We start from the raw sequence: 22,106 nt of genomic DNA, 5'->3' as shown, positions 1-22,106 counted from the left end.
CTGCGGGCCAGGCTCCAACTAGTCCCCTCCGCGGCCATCGCTAGCCACTCCGCGACTCCACTGAGCGCCCTGGTCCACTGCCGCCGACGCCGACAGGAAGTCCCACCTCTGCCGCGCGCTCCCGAGTACCGCGACAGCCATGCCAACCAATGAACGTCGCTTCTTCAAAGCTATTGACCAATAGTAAAGCGCGCTAGGAAGGGGGCGTGTCTGGGCCGCGGGGCCGGGGAGCGGGTCGTGCGCGCTGAGGAGGAGCCGCAGCCGTCGCCGTCGCCGTCGCCGCTACCTCTCTGCCGCCGCCACCACCGCTACCGAGGCCGTGCGGAGCCGTTATCACCGCGCCGCCCGCCCCGGAGCAGAGCCCCGGGCCTTCCCGCCCGTGTTCAGGTGAGACCGGAGGCTTCGGCGACTTCCGAAAGAGTAGGCCGCGCTAGGGCCTGAGCTCGCCTTAGCCCCGCGGGCGTCCGCCGGGCCTGCACCGGCCGAAGGCCCAAGGCCGCGGTAGGCCTGGTTATGGAGACGCGCGTGTGGGCAGCGGCTAGGCGAATAGGAACCGACTCTGTTTGATTCAGGTTGGCAACAAGCCTCCCCCGGGCTAGATTCCTCTCTGGGCTCCCGCGAGAGAGGCGGGAGAAGGACACGGCGTGGGCACGCGCTTTGGGGGGCCGGGCTCCGAGGCTTGGGGTCCCCAGATAGTTGATCTCGGAGGCCCGGTGATCTGGGGGTGGAAGAGGAGTGAGGGCCTTGGGCGCCAGAGGTCAGGGCCCATAGACTTGCTCTCTCGGGAAATCTCTTAGATTTCTTTTGTGGACGATTTTCAGTATACACCGAGACGGGTCGTGAGGTCCTTTTAGAAGTGTACAAACCTTTTTTCTGTATGTGCGGAAGTCCTAGAAAAGAAAGGGGAATTTTTTTTGATCGCCATCTCTAACAAAGCTGTTTTCATTTGTAAAATAATGTGTAAATATTGAAAAGATAATTGCATGCTGTTTGAACAATGGGGAGTGATGGTGGGTCTTTTCTCTTGTCTTCTGTTGCTAAAGCGTGTCAAAATGGGTTTTTACACCTACTATGTGCAGAACAGGTGAAGAACTTTTTTGCACTAGACTTAGCTTGCATTATCGGAAGTGTTCATGTTGGACACCTCTGGCCAGAGCTCTAGAAGGAGCAAGATCTTCTGTTAGAGAAAGCTTTCTTAACCTCCTTGTAACAGGCAGTTAGAGTCAGATAATGGTTGGTTGTGGGGGCCTGCCTGCCCTATGCATTATAGAAGATTGGATAGCATCTCTGCCCACTGAGTATTAGCATCTCTGCCTCCTACTTCTAGTTGTGAGTACCAAAACCACATTGAAGCGTTGGTTGCTAGGGGTTTTTCTCTCATTCTCCCCGCCACCAAAACATATACAGTCGTGAGAAATCCTTAAGTAATCTTCCTGGGAAAGTTCTTCCAGCCCTATTTCTGATGATCTGGGTGAAGCTCCTAAGATCTCGAGTAAGCTGTATTGAATTGCCTGTAAAATAGCAGGGTGAAAGTATTGTGAAGATGTGAGGATATGTGCAGTTACAAGTAATCACCAGAATCTTTCAACAATGTACCATGTGTTAAGACTTCACGGGCGTGTCTCCAGCCCCTAAGGTAGGCGTTATAATATCCATTTTAGAGAAGAAAGTGAAACTTAGAATAATTTCATGCACTGTAGTGGCCAATGCAGGGTTTGAAAGCAAATCTGAGATACCCCCAACATATTACCTTTTAATTGATGTATGCAAAACTGTTGAGATCTGGTTTTGAAAATGCTGTGGGGCTGGAGAGGTGGCTTGGTGGACAGAAGCACTTGTTGCTCTTTCAGAGGACCTATGTTCAGTTCCTAGCAACCACATGATGGCTCACAACCACCCATAACTCCAGTTACAGAGGATCCCATGCCGCCTTCTGAGCTTGCAGAGTACCAAGCATACATGTGGTTCTCATACATGTATGCAAGCAAAACACACATAAGTCTAAAAGTATTTTTTTTAACACTGGGACTTCAAGGTCTGTGAAGAAGCTGAGAGAAATAGGAATGTTTCTGTTGAAGCACTGGTTTGAGGGCAACAACTTCAATTTGGTTTTGTTCAGGAATAGGCAGCAGTGGAAAGGGAGAGACTGAAGAACATACATGTTCCTGTGTTTACTCAGTTGCTACTCACACTTACTGCTTCTCTGTCTTTGCACACCAGCAGGAGTTGACTTTTGAAGATGCAGATCTATGTGTCTCCTGAGTAAAAGAAGTCTTGGGGCATAAGAAAAAATGTACTGGGCTGTTTAATGGTTCTAAATATTAAAATCAGAAGCCCTTAGTTTGGGATGCCTCCCCTTCTCTGACCTTTCTATTCTTTCATTGAAAAGGTGTGTGACCCAGCTCAGAGCACAAACACCACTTGAAGCTGCCACCAAATGCCAAGCTTTTTCACTTCCTCCAGAATGAATTGTTCCCTGGTTTGTGTTCCCATCACATTCAGTGTATTCAATCTAGTTAAATTCTGAATGGTGAGTGAGATGCAGTTCTGGCCTTTTGTCCCTAGGTGGCGGTAGTTCTACGAAGAAAGACCTAGGGAAATTAGCCAACAAGAGGGAAGTGAGCCTTATGTGCCCCTCCCCCAAGTTGTGTTCTAGTCCAGAGGATAGGCTCTGAAGAAGCTGTGGTGTATATGACCTATGTTTAGATGATTTCAGCCTGGCTGGTGAGCAGTAGTAATGTCCAAGGTGATATGGAAGCACAGGAAAAGGAACTGTTATTCAAGCCCAGGAAAACCCAAAATGTTCCCTGGTGTTGAGGCAGGAAGACCTAGAGAAAGTAGCTAGGTGAAAGACAAGTGGTAAAGGCACTTCAGGAACTTGGTAAGTAGAGTAGGTGGGGCCTTCCATTAGTTCAAGAAACTATATGGGGTATGGAACTTATGGGGAAAGTAGAAGGAAGTGAGTAGTAGGTCTGTTGGGAAGAGACCTCAGATATTATGAGGGCCCACTCCAGATTTAGGATAATTGACAGAGGGAGTCACATTTGCAAAGGATGTACTTACTGACTGGCAGGCAAAAAACCAGTTAGGTGATTGCTCTCCTTCTCATAGATTTCTTTTGTGGATGATTTTCAGCATATACCGCAACAGGTCGTGAGGTCCTTTTAGAAGTGTCCAAACTTTTTTTCTGTATGTGCGGAAGTCTTAGAAGAGAAAGGGGAATAAGTTAGAAAAATTGCTAATATGTCACAGAACATCAGCTGTAGAAATAGGAAACAATTAAACACAATTAAGGAATTTGTACATGAGGAAGAGCAACAAAGGCCAACCCTGCCTAATGTTTGAGTGCTGCAAAGATGAGTGGCCACAGAGAACTTAAGAAGAAAGACAAAGCAGTTTAGTGTATATCTGGAGACTAGAGAGCACATGGCTGAAATAGAATGGAGGAAGTAGGATGGTAATAGAATTGCCATGTCCAGTACCACATGGGACACTCACTGCAGTGATAAGTAATCTCTAATCACCTTCCCAAGACAAGTTCTCTATTCTCTATCACTATGAAGAAATGACCTCATCCAGATTGAGGATCTAGCTAAATTGGTAGTGTTTGCCTCTCATACATGAGTTTTAATACCCAGCACGCTATAAACCAGGAATAATTTCTCATGCCTGTAATCCCAGTGCTCAGCAGTTAGGGGCAGATATTGCCATCTATGGAATTTAAGGCTAGTCTGGGCTGCACTGAAACCCTGCCTCAAGGAAGAAAGTCAACTTGCTTTGAGAAGAGGCCTCAATGTACGAGACAAAATACAAAAAAAGGAAGGTTTGTTTTTATATAAAGTATATTGAATAGAATTATTATTGATTACTGAGAACTTATTATTCAAGCAGATTTCAATCAGTGAGGGATGGCTATCTAGGACCAGCAAATGGTCAGAATAAGAGAAGAATAAGAAGGCATCAAGAAGCTGCCAGGCCTGAGTGGACCAATTAGGGCTAGGAGGGTAAATGTGGAGATAAAAACTAGAAAATGGTTAAACTGATATGCTGAAGTTGGAATTGCTCCTGTTTTGTGTTCTCAGTGCCTGGCACATGGTTGACATTCCACCCATGCCTGGAGAAGAAAGTTTGGAGTTCAAAAGTGACTGGATGAGACTACCCATCAAAGAAACCTTTATGCCAAAAGGAAAGATTGACAGGAGAGAATAGTGCACAGCAATCAGTGTCAAGGCTGGTGTCACCATGAACAGAGAAGACTGGAGACACTGGAAGAGGAGTCATTTGGAGGAATAGGTTAAGTTGGGTTTACAGACACATTTAGGAGTTGGGCTAGGTAAAAGGGGACAGGGACCTAATTGAGAAAGATGGTCAAGAGGAGGGAGAGACAACTTGTAGCCGGATTAAATGAAGGAAATAGAGATTACTTGGAAGACGAGTATGTAGTGCCATTGCAGAAAGTAATTCAAGGTGATGGAAAGGTTCGGAGAAGAGTAAGGTTAGGCAACAGGTTGGGGAGTCATACATCTTGGTTTTAGGAGTAAGGGTACCCACATAATTATCATGTGTTGTGTAGCAGTTGGTAACATCCACAGTGAGAACATGAAATGATTTACCCTCGCTGTTTTTCAGGTAATTGCTCAGACAGTAGGATTCGCTTTGGAAATGGGGTAGAACTCGTAGGTTTTCATGCCTTACTGTGTTTCTGTGCTCTCTTCTAGAGCTGGCCAAGTTTCTAGGCCTGTAGAGAGCATTTGGACTGGGCAGGCTACTCTTTGCACCTGACCTACTGTGGACTTACTTAGCTGGAGCTACCCCAGCCAAGTGGCCTTCCTTTACTTGGCTGTGGACAGAGGCCAATAAAGATCTGTATGTGCTTCATCTACCTGAGCTCTTGATGGATGGCAGTCATAATTGGTTCAAGTGGTATCTTCAGTTTTTTTTCTGCCACCAGAGCATTTCCTGAGTGATTTGCTCCTCCCACCTCCACCACCCATCTCAAAGACTCCAGGCATTCAATATCCTTGGTGGAATCTGGAAGCCTATAATTTCCTTTCCTACTATGTAACACACTAGAGTTGCCTGGAACCCTGATTTTGGGGGTCCTTAGATAACAGTGGTCCTTACCTGGCAGGGGATTTACCATGATGAAAAGGTCATTTTCCCAGCATGAGGTTCATACACTGAACTTGGATGTGTTAACCCTAATTGCTAGAAACATGACTGCATAATTTGTGGTAGTTAGGACTTGGGCCATGTGTGTATGTATAACCTTGGCCATTAAAGTCTTTGCCGTGTTCATATTGTTATTTATTTTGGTGTGGAGTACATGTGAAGTTGAGAGAACAACTTTGTGGAGTTGGTTCTTTCTACTTTTACATGTGTTTCTGGGGAATCAAATTCAGATTATCACACTTGCTCAGTAAACTTTTATTGATCCATCTTCCCCGCCAACATCTCACTCTTGATATTGGTGAAAATTAAATAATTTTAAATTGGTGATTGAGGAAGTAAAAAAGACATATGCCAGTGGTGGAGAGGAATTAGGTGTAGCTTGTCTTGCTTGCTTTGCTACTTTGTGGGTTCTTTTTCCCACCGTTTATCACACCACACACACACACACACACGCACACACATACACATACATACATACATACAATTTTAACCCCAACACTAGATAGGAGAAAAACAAGGATAGAGGAGAAAGATCTCGAATCTAATCTCTTTCCTATTGTTTATTCTTTGACCACAGCTTAAGTATCAAACCACAACCAACCTCCTTAAACAACCAGTACCCACATCTTGCGGGGAGCCCTCGAATGTATGTTCCCTCATATAATCACAGAAATCATCTGAAGCTGGCAAAACCATGCTTCTGCTAGAGCATGATGCAAATTGTGGTCAACTGCTTCAGACAGTCTAAAGTAGCCCTGCATCAATAAACCTGGAATTAAAACAAAAGCACATTCTCACATATCTGGGGTTTGTTTTTTTCTTATAGTTGAGAAATAGAGCAGCCTTTTGTCTTACTTGGGACAAAGCCAGACTAGGGACACAGGCTAGAAAATTCAATAGGGACACCATCACAACGGTGTGATTCTAGAACACCACCATGTAGTGACAACTTAAGGCCAAGTTCTGTCACTTATTAACAGCATGATTGACCATGAGCAGAATAGTGTGACCTCTGAGCTTTACTGGGTGCTGACAGGGAAAGCATGGGAATGAAGAGAGTTGACATAAAAGCAGGAGGTGGCAATAGCTTGATAGTACTCATTGATAACTTGGTACTCCAAGACCTGTTATGGTTAGAGCTTATGGGCACAGGACTGGTTGGACCCAGGTTGGGCCACAGATTTGGAAATGGTTAAGGGCAGCATTCTTGAAGGTTGAATAGAATAGTCTCTGAAGTACCATGATACTGGCTCCATTGTTGCCAGTTGACTATAGGCTTGACCTGCAAGAAGTCTTTAACTGCCCATAACCATGCTGTGGAGCAGTGCGACAAAGACGTTTTGTTTAAGTCTTAATTTTAGTTTTTAATTTGCATTATAGAAAATTGTACTCATCTTTGTGTAGGACTGTTTGAAGGATGTTCTGTTTTGAAAGGGGGTCTGAGGGGCCCAGGTTAGCCTTCAAACATGCTATTTATTTGTGTGTGTGTGTGTGTGTGTGTGTGTGTGTGTGTGTGTGTGTGTGTGTGCGCGCGCGTATATATGTATACGAGAATGACTTTGAACTTCTGAATTCCACCTACCATGTACTGGAATTACAGTCATGTACTGCCACTTCCATGTGGTGCTGGGGTGGTATCCCAGGCCTCATGGATGGTGGGCAAGAACTCTTTTTAAGTATTGAGCTACTAACAAGCCCCAGCATTTGAGGCTTGTTTTTATTTTGTTTTGTTTTGTTTTAAAGGGTCTCATTATGTAATCCTGGCTGGCCTAGGAATCTGTGGGCTAGGCTGGCCTCAAGGCCCAGTAGTTAATTGAGAACATTGGGGGCTTTTAGTAAGATAGTAGAGCAGCATCAGAAGAAAAAACATTTAGTACACTAAGAGAGTGGTAGGCACCATAGTAACAAAAGATCTGCCTGTCTGACTTGTCTAGACTTAAGAGCTTTTTAAAACTGTCATCAAGGTTTGGTGGTTAAGAGCACTGGATCTGGGTTCAATTTCCCAGTGCCCACATTAGAATTGTCTGTAACTCAAATTCCAAGGGATTTGACACCTCTCTGGCTTCCACAGGCATCAGGCACACACACACACACACACACACACACACACACACACACACACGGTGCACAGACATACATTTAGGTAAAATACCTATATACATTTTTTTTTAATTTAATGGTTCGAGACCAGCCTGGTCTATAGAGCAAGTTCCAGGACAGACAGAGCTCTGTGCACACGCACACACACTCACACTCCCTCCCTCCCTCCCTCCCTTCCTCCTTCTCCCTGCCCCAAAAGACAAAACAAAAACAAAGTAAAATTTTTAAAAAATGAAAAAATATTTTTTAGGTGTTCTCACTTTTTTTGCAAATACTTTTCTCAGGCTTTGAGTATTTCTTCCAGCATTGTCTTGCTAAGCACAGTTTACATTTGATGACACCTATTTATTTCTTAATGAAAACAATGCTTTTGGTGGCATATCTAAGAATTCTTTGCCCAGTCCAATGTTAATCCCAGCACTCAGGAAGCAGAGGAGGGTGGATATCTGAGTTCAAAGCTAGCCTAGTCTGCAGAGCAAGTTCTAGGACAGCTGGGGATGCACAGAAAAACCCTGTCTCAAAAAAACAAAAAGGAAAAAAAAAGATTGGCATAGTGGCTGGCACATGCCATAACTCCAGCCTGGGCTACATAGAGTTTGACTGCTGGCAATGCTAGGACTCAAACCCAGGACTTAACCCCAGGACTTTGTCTATGCATGTGAGGCAAGCACTGTGTCCTGAGCTCTGCTCCTAATTTGATTCTTTGTAGTGCAGGCTGTATGGAGCACCCTGTGGAAGCCCTTTGCAGGCTTCAGAACCAGTAGAAGAGGGAGGGAGGGGACAAAGGCAGGAAATGATGATAGGCAATTTTTCCCCCATAAAAAGCCAGATGGTGAATGTTTGGGGCTCTGTGGGCCATGTGGCTATTACTAGTTTGTTACTTTTGTCATTATAGTTTAGGGGAACAAATTCAACCTTAGGCAGTAGACAGCTCAAATAAAATGATTGTATTCTAGTAAAACTTTTTATGAAAGGTAATGAGATTTCTGTCAGTTGATCACCTGTTAAACATAACAACTGGGGGAGGAGTAAAAGCACAACTCTTTGAGGAGTGAAGAGAAGTTTTGTGAGACTCAGTCCCTAGCACCATGAAAAGGAAGGAGAAGTAGGTGAAGGAAGAAAAAGAAAAATTAGGAAAAGAAGAAGGAAGAGATGTTTTGAATCTCATTTTCTTTTTAAAGAATCATTTATTCAATATATGAGTACACTGTCTCTGTCTTCAGACACACCAAAACAGGGCATCAGATCCCATTACAGATGGTTGTGAGTCGTCATCATGTGGTTGCTAGGAATTTAATTCAGACCTCTAGAAGAGCAGTCAGTGCTGGTTTGAGGTCTCTCTACTTTCTGTGACATCATCAATATTGAATCTACACTAGGACTTCTCCTGGTTATCCTGTTGTTGCCCTGTGTCATGGAGAATCTGCAGCTTTAGAGCAGTAGGACTGGCCTTCTCAAGCCCACTAAGTTACAGATAATGTAGATTTTGGGGTAGGCCAACTAAAGCCCTGAATCTGGGCCTGAGTGGTAGCTGAGCTGATCATCTCTCCCACATCCACACCACCAGAGTGAGGTTTCCAGCACTGCTCTGGTTCGGCTCACCTGGATCAGAACCAGATCCACTGTGCTGCCCTGGCAAGGTGCAAGGCCCACTACTTAAAGGATTTTATCCATCCTATACGACTAATAAAAAAAGCAGATCGTTTCATTTTGCGTTATTTGTGTGGGGATAAGTCTCATATAATCTAGTGATTCTCAACCTGTGGGTTGAGACTCCTTTTGGGGTTTGAATGACCCTTTCACAGGGTTGCATATCAGATATTTACATTATGCTTTATAACAGTAGCAAAATTGAAGTAGCAACGAAATAATTTTATGGTTGGAGGTCACCACAGCATGAGGAACTATATTAAAGGGTTGAAGCATTAGGAAGATTGAGAACCACTGTCCTAGATGATTCCAAACTGTGAAGGTGAGGGTAATTGTGATCTTCCTGCTGCTTCCACTACCCAAATTCTAGTATGATAGCTGTGCGCCACTGTGCTAGCTTACATGGTGTCAGGGTTGGCTTTGTATGTGCTAGGCAAGTGTTCTATTTATTAACTCTTTCATCCCCAGTTTTCCCTTTTCATGAGGTTGAGGGTGTTTGTTTTTATATGTTTTTTGGGGGGAGGTGTTTGGTTTGGTTTGATTTGGCTCTTTTTGTTTTCCGAGATACACTTTCTCAGTGTAGCCCTGGCTGTCCTAAAATTTACTCTATAGACCAGGCTGGCCTTGAACTTGCAGGGATCCTCCTAACTGCCTCCTGAGTACTGGGATTAAAGATGTTCCCCATTGGGCTGGAGAGATGGCTCAGCGGTTATGAGCACTTACTGTTCTTCCAGAGGTCCTAAATTCAATTCCCAGCAACCACGTGGTGGCTCACAACCATCTATAATGGGTTTTGATACCCTCTTCTGTTGTGTCTGAACACAGCTACAGTGTATTTATATAAAATAAATAAATCTTTTTTTTTTTTTTTTTTTTAAATGTTCCCCATCAAGTCAAGGTTAAGCTTTTTTTCCTCATGGCTTTATCATCTCTTTGAATGGCTATTATCATGAAGTTGTAGTTTCTATCATTGTCTGCCTTTCTGTTAGTTGTGTGGATTTTTTTTAAGATTTGTTTATTTTATGTATGTAAGTACACTGTCGCTGTCTTCAGAAGAGGGCATCAGATGCCCATTACAGATGGTTGTGAGCCACCATGTGGTTGCTGGGAATTGAACTCAGGACCTCTGGAAGAGCAGTCCATGTTCTTAACCACTGAGCCATCTCTCTAGCCCCCATGTTGGATTTTAATTATTAATTTGTAGTTGCATTGACTCAACTTTATTCAGCCTTAGCAATGTTGACATTTTAGGCAAGGTACTTCTTAGTCATTGGCATCATCCTGTGCCTTGCAGAATATTTAATTAACAGCATCCTGTAATGTGCTCACTAGACACTGATAGTGTGTGGGCACATACATACTGATGCTAACCAAGAATGCCTGCACACATCATCACACCCTATCCCTTGGTGGATGAATTTCCCAGCATAACAAACACTGATCAAAAGGATACCTAGCAGATGTTTTTCCCAGTCTCTTACTGCTTGTCTTTATTTCTGGCGCTTTTTGCCATACAGCTTTTTAATTTTATGATACCTGGTTTTCTGTTAGCATACTTTATAGAGAAGAAGAAACCTGCACAACTTTAAATGAGTAATAAAATTTTTACTATTTGCCTGTTTGAGAGGGTTTTTTTTCTTTAAAGATTCATTTATTTTATGAATGTGAATACACTGGCTGTCTTCAGACACACCAGAAGAGGGCATCAAAACTCATTACAGATGACTGTGAGCCACCATGTGGTTGCTGGGAATTGAACTCAGGATCTCTGGAAGAGCAATCAGTGCTCTTAACTGCTGAGCCATCTCTCTAGCCCCTGTTTGAGAGTTAAGAGAGTAGGAAACAGGCCTAATTTTCCTTCTCCCAGTGACTCAAAGCGTAGGAGAGAAATATCTGTGCAAAAGTTGTGTTCCATTTTATGTAATCTCTGGCAAGGCCTTTTTTTTTTTTTTTTTTTAAGGTGCTAGACATGGAACCTCCTATCTCCTGTATACTAGGCCAGCAGTCTGCTACTTAGCTCTCGAAAGTTTTTGTTTTTTGTTTTCTTTTGAGATACAGTTAAATATAGCCCAGGCTGGCCTTAAACTTTCTATACAGCCGAGGGTAGCCTTTAAGTTCCTGATCCTCCAGGCCCCACCGCTTGAGTACTGGAATTACAGGAGTGTGCCCACACCCAACCTTTGCAGAGTTGTTTTTAAAAATAGTCAAAGGCTTATGCCTTGTGGGCTTGGAATTTCCACAAATCCAACTTGCACATTTTTTATTTATTTTATGTATATGAATGAATACACTGATCTACCTTCAGACACACCAGAAAAGGGCATCAGATCCCATTACATACAGATGGTTGTGAGCCACTATCTGGTTACTGGGAATTGAACTCAGGACCTCTGGAAGAGTAGTCAGTGCTCTTAACTGGTGAGCCATCTCTCCAGCCCCAAGCTGCACATCTTAAAGAAGGAGTTGATTGCTCACTGAGCTCTCCAGGAAAGTGAGCACATGAAGTAGCAACTACAAATTTAAAAGCAGGGTCAAAGGGCCTCCCAGGTTAGGCCACTGTACCCCAGTGTCTGGTGAGCAAACCAGGTATTGGCTATGTTTTCAAAAGTTGATCTTGGTGCCCTCAGATATATCTATACAGATGTTGCTCCCCAAGCTATACTGGGCTGTTTGCCTCTGAAAGTAGATTTTTTCAGAACCCACAACTGTGAACCTGTCATCCCCACACCTCCCCCTACCCCCAACACTCACACTAAAAAGTCCTGATTTCTAGTTCCAATATCTTTGGAGATAAATAGTTGTATCTTTGGAGATCAAAAGAACATTTGGAGATAATTGACCAGCAGATGTCCGAAGTTGGGTTACAGGGGTATATATATCATAGTCTTTTCTGTATCCAGCTGTATTCTACAGTGATGACAGGAAAAAGCTGTTAGTAGTGGAAAGCTCTTGAGACACACAGACTTTTTTTCACTTAGGATCTTGAGCTATTTGTACTGGGATCACATTTGGTTTTTGGTCTTTTGTTTTCTGGGTTCTTTAAAGCTGTATTCATGTATAGGTATGCTCATCTATTAGGGATAAAACCCAAGGTCTTGTGCATGTTCTGTTAATGAGCTACATCTCCAGACCTCTCTTCAAAGCCAAACCAGGTGGCACACACCTGTAATCATAGCACTTGGGAGGTAGGGGCAGGAGGATCAGAAGTTTAAATCCAATCTCAGCTACCTGGTGAGTTTTAGGCTATCTTAGGCTACATTACACACCTTTTTTTTTTTAATCACACAAAGTCCTATTACCTAAGTGTGAAACCTCATACCTGGAATCCTAGCTCTTGGGAAGCTGAGGCAGGGGATCATCATGTTTGAGGTCACCCTGAACTACATAATTCATTCCAGGCCAGCCTGGCTTAAGAGTGAAACTGCCTTTATTTTTAAAAAATAAAAACAAACAAACAAACAAAAAAACTGTTGGTGAACATGGTTGAACTTAGATTTGTTTTGTGTTAATAGAATTATTTGTAAAGCAGTTTTAGTTTCATAAAAATTATAAAGAAGCTAGTGAGGAACTAGTGAGATGCTTCAGTAGGTAAAGGTGCTTGCTGCTAAGTCTGATTTGAGTTCAAAGGAACGGGAGAACTGACTCCTGTAGGTCTTCCTCAGGTTTCCACGCTCCTGCACACATATACATGTGCATACACGTACAAAATAATGTAATCTTAAAATGAAAGGAAGTGGGTGGCTAGAGAGATTGATCAGGAATTAAGTGTACCTACTTCTTTTCTAAAGGTTTGGTTGCTGTTGCCCATGTGGTACTTTATAATCATCCATAATTCCACTTCCAGGTAATCTGACCCTCTCTTCTGGTTTCCACAGACACCAAGTGAACATGAAGTGCCCTTATATATAAATAGGCAAAAAATACACATAAAAATAAATTTTCAAAAAATAATAATTGTATTCCTTTTATATTCTTCCCCAGCAACCTTTTCCCTATCACAAACATCTTGCAGTTAAACACATTTGTTGCAGTTAATAAAACAACATTGGCATATTATGTAATAACTGAGGGCTGCAATTAACATTGATGTGTTTGAGTGTTTTGCCTGTATGTATTTGCACTATATGCATGCCTGCTACCCACAGAGATTAAAAGAAGTCAGGTTAAGTTACAGATTACTGTAAACTATCTTGTGAGGTCTGGGAACCAAATTTGGGTCATGTTCCATGAACAGGAAGTTATGGACTATATCTGCAGACCCTGTTTTTGTTTGTTTGGTGGGTGTGCTTTATTTTGTTGGGGTTTCATATATCTCATGGCTTTCACCTTGTTTTTTTAATTAGATTTATTGTATTTATGAGTATGTTGTTTGTTGCTGTCCTCAGAAACACCAGAAGAGGGCATCAGATCTCATTACAGATGGTTGTGAGCTACCGTGAGGTTGCTGGGATTGAACTCAGGACCTCTGGAAGAGCAGTCAGTGCTCTTAACTGTTAAGCCATCTCTCTAGCCCCAGCTTTCACCTTGATATGTAGCCAAGGATAGCCTTGAAATTCTGCCTTCTTGAGTGTTAGAATTATAGGCATGGATTACCATATGTCTAGTACTATCCCTGTAATTGTGCCTTTTATTGATAAGTTGGAGTCATATATGTGGCATTGCAAACTGTTTTCTTTGTCTTAATAATATGCATTTAAAGATCTTGCTTACTGGGCTGGGAGGAATGTAGCTTAGTGGCAGAGTGCTTATCTAGCATGCTCAAGGCCCTAGGTTTGTTCCCAGAGCCTAACACACACACACACACACACACACAAGGACTTGGAGCTTTGGGGATTTAGCTCAGTGTTATAACAATCATCTAGCTAGTTTTCTCCTTGCCTTTTTGTGGCTTAGTAACATTTCTTTTTTAGGTTATTATCGATAAAGCAGCTATTTGTAAACATAATTGATCTCTTTGTATAAATGTAGGTAGGTGGATATGGTGTGTGTATGTTCTTGTGGGTGTGTGCATGTTCATGTGGGTGTGTGCATATGTATGTGGAGGTATTGGTTTAAGTGGAAGCCAGAGATCACTATTGGGTGACTTCTTTCACATTGTATTAAAACGCCATGACCAAAAACAACTTACAGAAGAAAGTTTACTTGAGCTTAATGTCCATAACAGCGAGGAATATGTAGCAGCAGTATGCTAAAGCAGGAAAGTGCAAAATTATATCTCTATCCACATTCAGGAAGCCCAGAGAGCAAACTGGATGTAGCACAAACTCTCAAAGCCCACCCCCAGTGACTTCACTTAAAAGTTTCACAACCTACCGAAGAACGCCATCTTCTATTAGCCCAGTATCCAAATGCTTGAGCCTGTGAAAACTACTACTCTTCAGACAGCAAAAGGAAGTCAAAGGGATACAAATTAGAAAAGAAGTCAAAATATCACTATTTGCTGATGATATGATAGTATACTTAATTGACCTCAAAAATTCCACCAGAGAACTCCTGGAGCTGACAAACAACTTCAGCAAAGTGGCTGGATATAAAATTAACTCGAACAAATCAGTGGTCTTTCTCTACTCAAAGGATAAACAGGCTGAGAAAGAAATTAGGGAATCGACACCCTTCACAATAGTCATAAACCATATGAAATAACTTGATGTGCCCCCTAACTAAGTATGTGAAGGATCTCTGACAAGAACTTCAAGTCCCTGAAGAAGACAGAAAGATCTCCCAAGCTCGTGGATTAGAAGGATCAACATAGTAAAAATTGCCAAAAGAAATTTACAGATTCAATGCAGTCCCCATCAAAATTCCAACTCAATTCTTCATAGCGTTAGAAAGAGCAATTTGCAAATTCATTTGGAATAACATAAAACTCAGGATAGTGAGAACTTTTCTCAACAATAAAAGGACTTCCGGGGGAATCACCATCTCTGACTTCAAGCTGTATTACAGATCAATCATGATTTTAAAAAATTGCATTGTATTGGTACAGACACAAGCAGGTCTGTGTACCAATGGAACAGAATTGAAGACTCAAAAATGAACCTGCACACCTATGGTCACTTGATCTTTGACAAAGGAGCTAAAAACATTCAATGGAAAAAGGACAGCATCTTTAACAGATTGTGCTGGTCCAACTGGCAGTCAGCATATAGAAGAATGCATATTGATCCAATCTTCTTGTACAAAGCTCAAATCCAGGTGTATCAAGGACCTCCACATAAAACCAGGTACACTGAAACTAATAGAAGAGAAAGTGGAGAAGAGCTTTGAACACATAGGCACAGGGAGAAATTTCCTGAACAGAACACCAATGGCTTATACTTATACTCTAAGATCAAGAATCGACAAATGGAGGCTGGAGAGATGGTTCAGCAGTTAAGAGCACTGACTGCTCTTCCAGAGTTCCTGAGTTCAAATCCCAGCAACCACATGGTGTCTAATAACCATCTGTAATGGAATCTGATGCCCTCTTGTGTGTCTGAAGATAGCAACAGTGTACTCATATACATAAATAAGAAAGAAAAGTTAAGAAAAAACACAGCCTTTAAAAAAAAAAGAATCAACAAATGGGACCTCATAAAATTGTAAAGCTTCTGTAAGGCAAAGTACACTGTCAATAGGACAAAAACCAACAGATTGTGAAAAGATCTTTTTCATTCCTAAATCTGATAAGGGCTAATATCCAGTATATACAAAGAACTCAAGAAGTTAGACTCAGGATCAAATAATTCTATTAAAAAAATGGGGTACAGAGCTAAACAAAGAATTCTCAACTGAAGAATATTGAATAGCTGAGAAGCACCTAAAGAAATGTTCAACATCCCTAGTCATCAGGGAAATGCAAACTAAAACAACCTTAAGATTCCATTTCACACCAGTCAGAATGGCTAGAATCAAAAATTCAGATGACAGAAGATGCTGGCGAGGATGTGGAGAAAGAGGAACACTCCTCCATTGTTGGTGGAATTGAAAGCTGGTACAACCACTCTGGAAATCAGTCTGGTGGTTCCTCAGAAAATTGGACATAGTACTACCTGAGGACCCAGCTATACCACTCCTGGGCATATACTCAAAAGATGCTCCAACATAGAACAAGGAACATGCTCCACCTTATTTAAAATAGTTAGAAGCTGGAAAGAACCCAGATGTCCTTCAACAGAAGAATAGATGCAGAAATTGTGGTACATTTACACAATGGAGTACTATTCAGCTATTAGAAACAATGACTTTATGAAATTCCTAGGCAAATGGATAGAACTAGAAGCTATCATCCTGAGTGAGGTAACCCAGTCACAAAAGAACACACATAATATGCACTCACTGATAAGCAGACTAGGCCAAAAAGCTCAGAATACCCATGAAACAATTCACAGACCTTATGAAGCTCAAAAAGAAGGAAAGCCAAATTGTGAATCTCTCAGTTCTTCTTAGAAGGGAAAACAAAAAGCTCATGGGAGGAAATAAAGGGACAAATAGAGGAGCAGGGATTGAAGAAAAGATCATCCAGAGACTGCCCCTCCTGGAGATCCATCCCATATGCAGCCACCAAACCTAGTCACTATTGCTGATGCCAAGAAATGCTTACTGGCAGAAGCCTGATATGGATACCTCCTCAGAAGCTCTGCCAGAGCCATACTGATACGGAGGAGTATGCTTGCAACTAATCATCAGACTGAACACAGGGATCTCAATGAAGGATTTAGAGAAAGGACTGAAGGAGTTGAACGGGTTTGCAGTCCCATGGGAAAAACATTATCAACCAACCAAACTCTCCAGAGCTCCCAGGGACTAAAACACCAATGAGTATGCACATGTATTCAGTTGCACATGTAGCAGAGGATAGCATTGTCTGGCAGCAATTGGAAGAGAGGCCTTTGATCCAGTGAAGGCTCATATTCCCAGTGTAAGGGAATGCCAAAGCGCTAAGGTGGGAGAAGGTGGTTGGGAGAGGGAGCATCTTTATGGAGGTATAGGGAGTGGAAATGGGGGGGGGGGATAACATTTGAAATGTAAATACAGAGAATAACCAATAAGGGGGGGGGGCTACTATTCATTTTTATTCTCTGACACCTGAGTGATACTAAATAGAGCTACTCTGTAGAGAACAGTGCTATCAGTAAGACACAGGACAAGACAGGGTCTGTCACTGAACCTGAAGCTTACTGATTTCAATTTGGCTGGCTGGCCAAAGCGTTCCATGGGTCCCCTACCTTGTTCCCAACTCCCTGTGCTAGGATTATAGATAGGTATGTGCCAACTCATCCAATTTTTATATGGGTGTTGTGAATGTGAACTCAAATTTTCATGTTTGTGCCAGCAAGCTCTTTATGAACTGAATCATCTCTCTGGTAATTGATATTTTAGTGCAGAAAAGAAAATCTCTTAAGTGCAAAATGTAGTCATTTATCTTTGCCTTCACATACCCAGATGAACATCTAGAATTTACCTGATCTTACTTTGCTTTGCAGATTTTTAAATAATACAATGTCTAATGGTTATGAAGACCACATGGCGGAAGACTGCAGGGATGACATTGGGAGAACGAATTTAATTGTCAACTACCTCCCTCAGAACATGACCCAGGAGGAACTACGGAGTCTGTTCAGCAGCATTGGCGAGGTTGAATCTGCAAAGCTTATTCGGGATAAAGTTGCAGGTAAAGAGCCTGAGGTTTCTTGAAGGGTCATAGTTAGCTATGCTTTTAATCACTGGCTTCCCTGCTGATCCTTAGTACAGAGTAACTGCAGGCTAGAAACCATAGCTATAAATGAAGTTTGGTTCTTTAACCTCAGATTGCTTTTCTATAGCCCCAGTATAAGATTGGACAGAGACAAGAGGAGGTAGGAGTATTAGAGCTGTTTTAGCAGTTAAGAGCACTTGCTACTTTTGCAGAGGAGCAGAGTTTGGTCTTCATACCCTCATCAGACAGCTTACCACATATGTAACTCCTGCTTAGAGAAGCTGATGCTCTCTGCTGACTTCATAGAGACACACAGAAATGTGCATATAACACCACCACCCCTACACACACATCCAAACCCAAAATTAAAAATCACATACATCTTGAGAAAATTTGAAGGTAAGGTTTCCCCCAAAAGAGCTTGGAGTTTTTGTAAGTTAAAACAAATACCAGGTTTGGTGGTTTGTACCTTTAATCCCAGCATTCAGGAGACAGAGGCAGGTGGATCTCTGTGAGTTCCGAGACAACCAGGGCTAGATAGGCCCTCTCTCAACAACAAAAAGCACATGTACAGAATGGAGTTTAAAGGAGAAAAATGGGAGGATAGCAGAAATGGAGTGCTCTGAAGTGTATGGAACCATATAATTGTCCAAGTTGATCAAGTTCCCACATGTAGAAGGAACCCTGCTAGCCCAAGCACTGACAAGTCTGTCCCTGCAGATGGAGACCTTAATGCACAATTGAACCCTTCACCAGCTGGAACTCTGGAGTCAGAAGCAAAATACCTGAAAGCCTTGTGCTTCAGCTCTCTCATGGTGTGACTCTTAGGCCTCTAGGCTCCCATCTATTCAGTAGCCAGTGGCACTTTAAAGTCATGCTTATACATACCTCATAGTATTTGTAAAAGGCCAGGTTCTGAGTGTAGCTTCAGAAGTTCAGTGCTGCAAAGCCATGCTTTGTTTCTTTGTTGGGTACAGTCCTCAAGAGTCACTACCCTCTTCCTTTTCCTTCATCCCCTCCCTGACTCCCCTTCTCTACTTTGACTGATTGAAGAAACAAGCAGTACTTTGAAGCATTCCAACTATCATCTAGTTTGTAGGTATCTGGATTCATCTTGGAAAGTAATTTTTAAAGTTTTTTTTTTTTAACTTTTTTTTTTGTATTATGGAAAACTTCAGGTATGCGTGAACAGAGAGTATATATTCAGTCTCAATCTGGTATATTCATTGCTTTGCTTCATCAACCTTCAATATGTTTCTAGTAACCTGAATACACTGATCCCTGTATAACCCTGTGCAGCCTGTCTGATGGTGGCCAGAGAAATCACTCCTCAGATGAGACCCTTAAACTAAAAGGCCTTTCCCCTTTTAATCCCAAGGCTGTAGATTAATGCTTTCTAAAAAGGAATTTTAGATAATATACAGATTAAATAATACTAGATTATTCAGGATATTTTCCTGTGTAGGAATCCTGCCCAAATGGCTTTCAGATGCTTTTCTCTACCAATGTTTTGGTGGAAGGGGTTCTCAGCAGCATCTTTAGCAGTCCTAGGCTTTGGAGTCTAGCTCTTGGTTCTCGTGCCCTGACTTCTTTCTGTGGGTTTTAGAGGAATATAAGCTATTATTAGGAACTCCTTGATTAGGCCAGGTTAATCCTGAAAGAACTAGTTTTGTAGAAGAGGAGGCAGTGGAGAAAGCTAGCTGTCTTAGAGTTTCATTGCTATCAACAGACACCATGACCAAGGCAACTCTTTTTTTTTTTTTTTTTTTTTTTTTTTTTTGATTCAATAAAGTTTTATTTTCCCAGATGTACAGCTGATTGAACCTGTTCATGCATCTTTACCAGCAGCTGGGGCATCTCTACCCTTTTGTGTTCCTGGTGTAAATTACTTGGGCTCTGTGCTTTGAAACCAGCTTGATAAGTCCTTCACTAAGTAGCTCCTGAAGGGCTGCCCTGGCCAAGGAACCTCGAATCTTCAGTCTCTCAGAGACCATGGCTGGAGTAATAAGCTTATAGTTGGGAACTTCCTTACAAAGTTTGTCATATGTAGCTTTGTCAAAGAGGACGAGATTGTTCAGCTTGTCCCGAACTTTGCCTTCTTTTTGGCCTTGCCACCAGATTTATTTACTGGGTCTTTGTCTTTTTTGGCCGACTTTCCGGCATCTTTCTTCTTCTTGTCATCTTTGGGCGGCATGGCGAAGCTCAAACAGTAATACGGACCACAGCAGCCTCACCAAGATGTCGGAAGACAAGGCAAGGCAACTCTTATAAAGGAAAACGTTTAATTCAGGCTAGCTTACTGTTTCAGAGGTTTAGTTCATCACCATCATCATCATGGTGGGAAGCATGGCAGTGTCCAGGCAGACATGGTGCTAGAGGAATAAGAGTTGCATCTTTATCCAAAGGCAGCAGAGAAAGACTAAGTTACCGACCATAGCCTGAGCTTATATAACCTCTTCCACAGTGACACACTTGCAAAAAAGGCCACACCTCCTAATAGTGCCACTCCCTGAGGGCCTGTGGGGGCCAGTTTCATTCAGATTATCACAGAAGCAGAAGTGGGATTAGGAAGTGATTTGAATTCCCAGGTATGGGGCTTCTCTGATCTGCAGGCGGTGTTGGGAGTTGTGGAGAAAGTACCTGCTAAGCTCAATAATGTCTTGTTAGCAGCCTTTCATTCCAGTTCAGTGAGTGGCATATCTGAGACACTCATCCCACCCTTACTTTTCCTGCTGTCAAATTTCACTGCTCATCTGTCATTCAGTAGTGCCACTCTGCCTAATCCTGTGTCTTCTTTTCTCTAGCTGGATGGATCTCAGTCTGCCCACCCCAGCAAGAGAGTCTGTATCTAGCTAGCTAGGTATGCTGCAGTCCCAGGCCTGCTCCACTGACACAGTGGGTGGCCCCATCCTTCATAACCTTTCTGTGTTTTCTTTCCTCTAGCCTTCAGCTACTTTTTACTCAGATATGATGACCATCAAGTACTTTACAGTAGAACAGTGGTCTTCTCTGCCCTGATCTCTTTCCTCCCTGGCTAGTCATGACCTATGAACTATCCAAGTACACTCTTTTCCTTGGCTCGCTTGAGGATCATTGAGCCAGGGTTTCAAATACCTTCTTAGATTCCCTGCTGCCCTCTAGCACTTTGAAATTTGGAACTTGGATATTGCTATCTGGAGCAATATACTGGGGGATGTTGAGCAGCATTCTAGCCTCTACCCACTCATTTGAAACTGGTAGCACCTTCTAAGTTGTGAATATTAAAGTATGTCTCCAAACATTATCTTGAGTCTTATAGGAAGCAGAAGAGCTCTGGGATGAGAACCACCACTATATGTTGTCCTTCCATTTACAGGCTGTCAGTGTCAAATTCCTTCTCTGTATTTGCTTCTAGAAACATTGCCGTCTTATGGCTGTTTTCTGCCCTCAAGGCCACTCTCTATCTTTCTCAACTGCTCCTTTCCCCAGCCTTGAGCTTCAGATTATTCCATGGCCCATTTCTAGAGCTGTTAATCAGGCTGAGTTTAGTTTATTCACTCTCCTGACCAGATAGCTCTCCTGAGATCTGCACCATACTGATCTTCCTTTGTGTCTTTGTCTTAGCTGATAATACCACTGTCTATACAGTAGCTCTGCTCAGAAGTGCCAGGTCTCAGAATTCATTCCCTTCAGTACTTCTGTAGTTTTACCCTGTCCTACTTCTCCCACAAGAGTCATCCTAGCCCATGGCATCGTTACATTTACCTACTCTTGCTGTGGCCTCTTAACTGGCTGCCCTTTCCTCCTTCCAGACTTCCTCAGTGTACAGCAAAGGGGCGTCTTTATCAGTTTCCATGTGACCCAATAATTCCCTCTTTCTAAAACCCATCAGGTTCTGGGCTCTGTTAACTTGAGAGTGCTTCTGTGGCTCTATCTCTTCACCATAAGATGTTGGCTTTTGGATTTTCATAAGTCATACTGCACTGAGGTTGACACTATCAAATCCAATATATTCTTTTGCAAATTGATACTATAGGTCAGCTGGGCAACAGGAAGGGGATAGGGTGACTAGGGTAAAGAGAATGTTTTTTGTGTTGGTTGGGAAGCTTCCAGTGTTTCTGGGCAGCCAAGTCAAGTTCCTATTGGAGTCATTGTATTTGCTGTTGGCACTTCCGTCTACAAACATAAGGTAGAGGGTGTCATTTCAGCTTCTGTGTGATATCACAGCTTGCTGTCAATTTGTAGCTGTCTTATATGTCCCTTGTGGAATTGGAGTCAGCCTTCAACCCTCATGGTTCCGTATTTTCCTTCTCATAAACATGTACCTCTGGTCAGGGTTGAATCCACACGTGCTATGCACCACACCTACCCTCAACCTGAACTGAGTTGCTTATTTTCCAAATACGCCTAATCTAGCTCTCTGGACATCTGAACTATTTTCCTTTTACAAGAATGCCTTTTCACACTCTGCCAGCTTTACTACTTTTCCCTCAGCATGAATGATCTTTGCTACTTATTTTAAATGCAG

At 42.5% G+C, this 22,106-nt stretch overlaps 1 protein-coding gene and 1 pseudogene across 3 annotated transcripts in view; one reads left to right on the top strand and one right to left on the bottom strand.

Moving 5' to 3' along the window:
• Nucleotides 1-257: 257 nt before the first annotated feature.
• Nucleotides 258-22,106, top strand: part of ELAVL1 (ELAV like RNA binding protein 1) — a 41,741-nt gene continuing 19,892 nt past the window's right edge. For both annotated transcript variants that reach the window (XM_080940701.1, XM_080940700.1), the window contains exons 1-2: nt 258-387; nt 17,388-17,575. In XM_080940701.1, the coding sequence (XP_080796827.1) occupies nt 17,404-17,575 (172 nt within the window). In that variant the 5' untranslated portion in view covers nt 258-387; nt 17,388-17,403. The remainder of the gene's footprint in view (nt 388-17,387; nt 17,576-22,106) is intronic.
• On the bottom strand, nt 19,428-19,811 carry LOC308439094 (small ribosomal subunit protein eS25-like; annotated as a pseudogene). Its single transcript has one exon. The product of its transcript is annotated as a small ribosomal subunit protein eS25-like (transcript).

This window comes from Micromys minutus, assembly GCF_963924665.1.
Source record: "Micromys minutus genome assembly, chromosome: 29".
Lineage (NCBI taxonomy): Eukaryota > Metazoa > Chordata > Mammalia > Rodentia > Muridae > Micromys > Micromys minutus.
Note: the sequence above shows the minus strand (reverse complement) of the source record. Positions and strands in the feature narration are given on the sequence as shown.